The sequence below is a fragment of the Syngnathus floridae genome, chromosome 2 (genome assembly GCF_059516105.1).
Source record: "Syngnathus floridae isolate MCC-2025c chromosome 2, RoL_Sflo_1.0, whole genome shotgun sequence".
Taxonomy (NCBI): domain Eukaryota; kingdom Metazoa; phylum Chordata; class Actinopteri; order Syngnathiformes; family Syngnathidae; genus Syngnathus; species Syngnathus floridae.
Window position 1 is genome coordinate 17,323,856 of NC_142414.1, and position 7,500 is coordinate 17,331,355.

Consider the following 7,500-nt stretch of genomic DNA (forward strand, 5'->3'; position numbering starts at 1 on the left):
CATAAATTGTCTCAAGTTACCCCCTTGTTTCCTAGGTTCAAATGACAACGTAACCATTCCAACCTCAAGCTTGCCCAAACATTCCGTAAGTGACGGGCAGTTATCATCTCCGACCTCTCCATCCTCTGTCTCCATCTCAACCCCGGAAGCCTCCCCATCCTCACCCCCGGTAACCATCTTCGATGAGTTCTCCAGAACAGAGCTACGGTCAGTCGGCTCGCCTGCCGCCGGGAGGGAGCACGCGCGTCAAGCTAACAGATCAAGAGGACAGCAGGTTTCCACCAAGCGTACCACCAGTCCCGCCACCCACATCAGGAAAACAAGCCGGGGTGACTCCAAGGCTACCAGTCCCAAGAGAGCCACTGAAAGCACGGCAGACCCTGCCAACAGCTCCCGGAGCCCCAGAAAAGCAGAGCGGGGATCCTCTGAGGACGTGATCAGGGATCGAAAGCATGAAGGGAAGAGAGACCACCGCTCCTCTAGCCCAAAGAAGAGCTCCAAGAGGGACCATGACGCTGGCGTGCCTTTAAAGAACCAGGAGGAGCCGCAAAGCCCACGCCGCCCAGCGGGCCAGCAACCGCCCGGGGAAGGGCGAAGGTACAAGGACGAGGCCCCTGCTCATTGGCAGGAGAGGGCCGCTACGGAAAGTGATCGCCACAAGAAGGGCAAAAAGGCTGAACACGAGACGGTGGCCCAAAAGTCGCACGTGCACAGGGAGGAGCGGTCAGGATCAGGTGGTGACACGCTGAACCGCAGGAGTGCAAAAGAGAAGGAGAGTAGGTCGCACAGGTTACCTGAAGATGGGAGTAAAAAGGACCCCAGGGGGTCCAGCAGTAGCATCCAGGACCCTGGCTGCAACGGGACCTCCACCAACAAGAAGCCTCCCATCACACCGGGTCCCTGGAAGGTTCCCAGTCCTAGCAAGATACAGTCCCAGGTGGAGACAACATAGAAAGCAGCGTGTCAGTCACGGACGATGATTTCTTTGCACCCAGTTTGCTAGGCCTGATGGGTGTTCCCACATGCATGCTGGAATCCGCTTTTGAATCGTTTTTTTTTTTTTGCTAGTCATAACAGACTCCGGTTTGAAAGAAACTTTAGCATTTCCCCGTTCACTGTGAGACTTGGATGAAGGATCTGATTTTGTCACTGTGAAGGTTGAAGAGCGCAACCTTGTGCTGGTTGATTCTGCGTCGCTTGTGGATGTATTTCTGGTATTGGGATGAGTCATTTGCTGTTTTTCATTGATGAGTTGACTGCTTTCATACGCATGTGAGGTTTCGACTCTCACCATCTTATCAACGTGTTGACGGCTTTTTTGATGAAGCTTTTGAACACACAACAGACCGGATACTTGTGCTTATCGTGTTTGTTTCATCTGTGTTAATAATAATGTAATTTATTGAAATTGTAACTGTCAGTAGACACATGCTAAGTCATTTCACTTGTCTGGTCTTAAAGGTAGGAAGAGAATGTGTCGATAACTTACGGTTTCAAACTACAAGCGTATGACAAGGAAAAAAAAACGGCTTTGGCAATGAGACGAATGTAAACTAGTGAAATCTGCCTGCATTTGTTTATGTTGCCTGTGCTCACAGTGGATATATCGGCACAGATAACACACAAAGGGAAAATGTGGTTTTGAAATTGTCGATGAACAGGTACAATCTATACATTCTATTTCTACGATTCGGTGATCCCTATGGGTCGACTTAGCAGCTCTGTGTTTAAGGTCTTGTGACTATTGTGTGTTTGCAAGCTTTTTCATGTCGCTGTAGCATTGACTCAATTTACTGAGCATTACTTATCAAAGTGTTTATGACATACTCACACAGATTTTAGATGAATGGTATTAACAGAACTTGATTGTAAAAAAAAAAAAAGTGAGAGCTCTGATTTTAGCATTCTTAAACAAAGCTTATATATGGATATCATCAAAAATATGGACACAAAAGCATTTAAATGTTGTCTTTGTTCACCTTACATTTTATTTGCCATAAAATTACTCCCATCATAATTTCTTGAGTCAAAAACAGGATTTATTAATCAAATTCTTAAGAATTAAAATCAATTATATACACAATTGTTTTTAGAGATGCTCATTCAAATTCGAATTTATCAATGTGTCGTCAAAAAGTATTTATTATCACAGAAATAGGGACTTGAAACTTTTCAGTAAGGTGTGAATGATTCAACAATGACTTTTTTTTAGATTGACTCGAGTGGGAGTAGAAAAATGACACATAGTTTATCATAGGAAGTCCATAAGTGGCCGATATAGTTAAAATAGTCTTTATTGGTATGAATTCGAATCTGCACTGATGTTGCTGCTCTTGAGCTGATAGCTCGCACATTTGAATTCTCATGCTTGTTGTTACCATGTGAAGCATCGGACTGCCTTTCGAAGGATGTACAGAACAAACTGTTTGTAGCATCACTTGCATTTTTTTTTTGTCCTCTCGTTTGTTGATATGATGGAGCCCTGTACTGTTTACCGTGCATTCCATTACCATGTATGAGACTGTGGCCTTGTATCGCTCAAACACATATACGAAATCTAAAGTTTCAACGTCACAGTTAGTTGTAAATGTTTTTAAATTGTACAGCACCTGTATAAATATTTGCCTTCATGCAGAAAAAACTATCATCTGTAAATTGTTTCATTATTTTTCTAAGGGAACTGACAGGATAAAAATATAAAATTGGTGAAAATAAATAATCTTGCATTCTGATCATGCACTGATGAATAAAGGTTTACTGAATAAACATGCACGTGTTTGTTGCTATGTTAATGTGGTACTAAACGTTCAGGCATGACATATTTTTAAGTAGGATAAGAAAAGCTTTATTTTGTCAAACAAAATACTTTCAATAATACCCCATGATCACGACTATCTGCCCTAAAAGTACAATGCAGTTGATTTACTGTCCACTTAACTATATCTTATGAATTGTTCTATTCAATAATTTCTATGTTTGGATGGTATGAAACTGTTTGGTTTTATTCTGAATTAACCGTTAATTATTTAATAGTTAGGCAGGGCGTGCTGTTTCAAGCTTAATGACGTCAGAAATGGTGAATCAAGCTTAATGACGTCAGAAAATGCGAACGTGAGTGTACGCACGCAGGCAGTACAAGAACTTCATCTCCCACGGTGCCTTTCGACATCAACACATACGACGCGTGCGCAAAGGAAAGAAAACTGTACCTTTAAACCGCACCGTGCGTACGTGCAGAGTAGGATCGGCAAACGCTTCATGTCATGTCATGTCAAACGCTTTAAAAATGGCAACATTAGCGGACTCATTATGCATAAGAATAGAAGAAAATAAAACGATAGCTCCATTGCGCGAAGAGAAGAGACGCAAGAAGAGGGACCTATTCGACAAGAGACGTGCAAAGCAACAAGACCAAAAGGTGAATCTCCATCCTCAGGAGCGCTGTGTCCCCAAGTGGCATCAGCTGCACGGCCATCCTCTCAACTTGAGCGCGGGTGAGCATGGCAATAGCAGCCATCATCAGCATCATCATCAGCATCATTTCGTCAAGAAGAACCTGCCTCCTCCTCCTCCTTCTCTATATCCTGCTTTGCCGAGGAAGGCACCTGAGCATCATCCTAAGCAAGGACGTTCGTCTTCCCAACCAACTAGCCTCTTCACTTTCACACTTGCAAAACAATCAGAGTGCAAAGGTTCAACGAGGGACGGTCACTTGAAGGTGAAGATTAAGAAAGAAAACACCTTAGCAAAGGTGGGACTTGCAGAAATAAAGAGCAATACAGGTAGGAGTTTTGTATGTTTACCAAATGCTTTCGGGTGAAGGTCCCACATGTCTATTGGAGTTTGTCAACATTTATTTGTAGGATTGGAGGGTACCCATCAAGTTTCTGGGATGTCGGTCTTTCTAAACTTTGAAATTTTGAGATTAGTAACTGGCAGCCACCCCCCCCCCCCCCCCATAAAAAAACTATTATTAATATTAATTATTTAATTAATTACCCTGGAAAAAATAGAACCCATTGATAAACATTTAATATTTTCCCCCAAAATCCCAGAAGAGAAACTGAGAAAGTCAAAACTAAAAATAGAAAAATTGTGAATCCACGAGTGTCAAACTATGAATATGCAGCAGATGACTGTAGTTTTGTGTTTTATTACCACCAATTACTGTTAGCTGGCAGACATGTCTTAATTAAAAGTCTTATACAGTCCTATATTACAACGTGAGTAGGTCTCGGTCACAGGTATGAAAATATTTTTTTCTAGATATGTGCATGGGCAGGGGGTGGAAGCCAGCCCTGGCCACCACATAGATCCGCCCATGCATGCTCATAAAAGTGTGGTCATTTATTTTGGTGGTGATTTACCTTGTGAAAGCATATTCCTGCACCTGCATCTCTTGACTTCACCCTGTTCCTGTCTGGGCAGAGTCCAAGTGCCACAAAGTCAATGTGACATCTCTGACACTGGAGAACTCCATCCGAAAGAAGAAGAAAAAGAGGCACCGTGAGGAGGAGCGCAGCGGCAAAAAGGTACCACAGATGAGCAACAAATCTGTTCAAACAATATGCGTGGAGTCGGGACTGGGTTCATTTCACTCCGATCCGGCCTCATGTGGTGACTTCAAGGAAGAACATCATGACCAGCCAGGCAGAGACCCTCCAAACCATTCTCTCACCCCCTTTCTATCTCATCAAGACCAATACATCCGCAGGTCCTTCCTGCAAACAGGCTCCTACGGTCGCTTTATGCACGAGGAAAGGCAAGCCAACGGCGGCGCGTTGGTTCTGCACGCTTACGCCGACGAGCTGGCCTGCCTCAGTCCAGCTCAGATGGAGTGCTTCTCCCAGGAATTCCTTCAGTTGGCTTTTGCTGAGAAGCAAAGCGGCGCTGCCTCGTACGCCTTAGCGGTGGTGCACGGTGCGGCCGCCTTCCTACCAGATTTCCTCAACTACTTTGCCTTTAACTTCCCCAACACACCGGTCAAAATGGAGATGCTGGGCAAGAAAGACATTGAAACGACCACAATTGACAACTTTCGCTCTCAGGTACGTATGTCAAAATCTAAGCGACAGCTGGGCAACAGTAGTGCTTTGTACTTTCTGAGAATACATTTTTACATGCAGAAGACACTGTCGCATTCATTTCTTCCTTAGGTCAAACGTACATACAGTTGCGGAACTTACCGGGCCGGACCCATGAGGCAAATCAGCTTGGTGGGAGCCGTAGATGAGGAAGTGGGAGACTATTTCCCAGAATTCCTTGACATGTTGGAGGAATCGCCATTACTAAAGGTTCCATTATTTCACATAATCTACATTGGACAGTAATGGCTAAATATGAGTCCTTTTGTTTTGATACACTGTGTCAACAACTTGTATTGTGAAGTGGATGTTTTGACCTGATATATTAAAATAGAGACAAGGTTTCAATTTCCAAGGCAAAATTGATGCACAGATGTTGGCTCCTACATTTATTGGCAACATCTGTGACTTAGATGACCCTTCCGTGGGGAAGCCTCTCCAGTCTGAAGCTGGACTGCCGCTCACAGAGTGACGACGGGCCCATAATGTGGGTCAGACCCGGAGAACAAATGGTGCCAACTGCCGACGGGTCCAGTTCAACTTTGAAACGTCGCAGGTAAACTTCTCAATGTTCAACGTGGAACTTGATGGTGCTAGCAAGACTTGAATGTAGCCTCACTTTTGTCATGTCTCGTCCCCAGCCGTGTTACTTTGTGTCTAGGTTGTCATGGTTTCTGTCTTCCTGTGTACTCGCCCCTCCCTTCCTGTGTCAACTCACAAACCATGTACTAATCACAGTCACCTTCCGCTCGTTACTTGTCTCGTATTTAAGTCCTGTCTGCGTGTCACTCCCTTTTGGATCATTGTTGTCTTGCTGTTGTCATGTCCTGCTGTCTTCTTGTTTCACGTCCCGGTCAGTAAGTCAAGTTATTGTTTGTTAAGTCATGTCAGTTTGCCTTTTGAGTTCCCTTCAATAAACCCTGGTCCAAGCTACATTTGGTCGCCCTGCTCCATCCGCTCCGTGACAACTTTACTCCTTTGCAAGAGCCTCTTAGTTAGTGTTCTTGTGGACAACTTGGACGATGGCTTGTTTTCATGCAGGTCCATGAATGAGATCAAAAATTTGCACTACCTGCCGAGAGCGAGCGAACCCAGAGAGGTTCTGTTTGAGGATCGCACCAAGGCCCATGCTGACCATGTGGGCCAGAGCTCAGACTGGCAAAGTACTGCTGCTGTGGGAGTGCTGAAAGCTGTGCACTTTGGTGAGAGGTGGGAAGGAACCTTTTGGTCACAATAAGTGCTTGATCGTGTGTAGGACTTTTTTATGAAAATGGATCTATTCCCCTACAGGAATAATCAACCTCGTGTCACCAAAGATGTTGTGTGTTTCCATGCGGGTGACTTCAATGAAGTTGTGAAACAACTGCAGCTGGATCTGTTCGAGCCTCCGGTTTCTCAGGTAGTCTTGTCTTCATGATGGATTCCCCGTATCGACCATGCGCTTTTAGGGTCCACTCGTCTAATCGGGTGAAATGTTTACAGTGTGTTCAGTGGTTGGATGATGCCAAGCTCAACCAGTTGAGAAGAGAAGGCATCCGTTACATCCGCTCCCAGCTCTGCGACGACGACATTTATTTCATTCCACGGAACGTCATCCACCAGTTCAAAACGGTGTCGGCGGTCTGCAGCCTGGCCTGGCACATCCGCCTCAAACATTACCAGAAGGACGAGAAGGCCAAAGAGCAGCTGAGACCCAGCGATCTTAGCTCCTTTTCAGGCCACATCTCGTCCAGCCTGGCCAAGTTTGCCACCCCCGTTGTCCGACCACAAGGTGGGTTTCCCAAGACTGAAGAACGGGTCTTAAAAAAGCCAGCCACACCCTCGAAAAAGCCTCCTCTGCCGCCACTAAAGTCAGTCGAATCCTCTTGCTTACCTCACCGTGTAAGACAATTTCCACTTTGACTTGGTATCGGTCCGTTGGGATTACTTTTAGATGAGACGATCTTCCACTGATCGACACTCTATACTTCAAATCAAATATATGAGGGCAGTTTTGAGCATTTTAATATATTTGATTTGATTGTGGGCAACACGGTGTTGTAGTACAGAAGAGGTCATCGGCCTTCCCGTGTGGCACTTTCGTGCGTCTGTGTTTTCTCCTGGTACTTTCTACTGGTACGCATTTGAAATTAGACTCATCTTAATCGACAACTATAAACTGTCCATAGATGTGAAGACGATTGATTGGATTTTACAATGAATCGTAAGGTTTTTTTTTTTCATTTTGGGATGGATGTACGTATTTATAATTGTTTATTTTACACTAGCACTTGAATTTTTTTGGGGACGTTTTATACTTTTGACCCATCTCTTTAATATTTAATTTGTCTATTGATTGTTCTAAATAAATGTAAATTTTATACTATCTAGTCAGTGGAAATTGTTGTTATACTTCATTTTAGTGTCGAGGAGTTTG

The 7,500-nt window shown here is 44.3% G+C and overlaps 2 protein-coding genes across 3 annotated transcripts in view; both read left to right on the top strand.

The window, feature by feature from the left end:
* Nucleotides 1–2,766, top strand: part of magi3a (membrane associated guanylate kinase, WW and PDZ domain containing 3a) — a 56,140-nt gene extending 53,374 nt beyond the window's left edge. The window contains exon 22 of one of the 2 annotated variants that reach the window (XM_088369636.1): nt 36–184. Coding sequence is in view for 1 of the 2 variants with exons in the window: in XM_088369634.1 (XP_088225760.1) it covers nt 36–952 (917 nt within the window). In the remaining variant the exon portion in view is untranslated. Of the gene's footprint in view, nt 1–35 lie in introns of both variants that reach the window. The other variant, XM_088369634.1, reaches the window with a different exon arrangement.
* A 419-nt stretch (nt 2,767–3,185) lies between these two features.
* Nucleotides 3,186–7,449, top strand: rsbn1 (round spermatid basic protein 1). Its single transcript, XM_088369641.1, has 7 exons — nt 3,186–3,782; nt 4,429–5,048; nt 5,157–5,294; nt 5,498–5,640; nt 6,126–6,293; nt 6,375–6,483; nt 6,567–7,449. The coding sequence occupies exons 1-7, from the start codon at nt 3,269–3,271 to the stop codon at nt 6,984–6,986; spliced, it is 2,112 nt and encodes a 703-aa protein (XP_088225767.1). The 5' UTR covers nt 3,186–3,268; the 3' UTR covers nt 6,987–7,449.
* Nucleotides 7,450–7,500: the final 51 nt, after the last annotated feature.

Excerpts from the sequence above, each read along its gene's own strand:
- rsbn1 (XM_088369641.1), top strand. The coding sequence starts at position 3,269 with ATGTCAAACGCTTTAAAAATGGCAACATTAGCGGACTCATTATGCATA. Across the intron at positions 3,783-4,428 it reads AGAAATAAAGAGCAATACAG|AGTCCAAGTGCCACAAAGTC; the intron begins GTAGGAGTTTTG and ends CTGTCTGGGCAG. Across the intron at positions 5,049-5,156 it reads TTGACAACTTTCGCTCTCAG|GTCAAACGTACATACAGTTG; the intron begins GTACGTATGTCA and ends TTTCTTCCTTAG.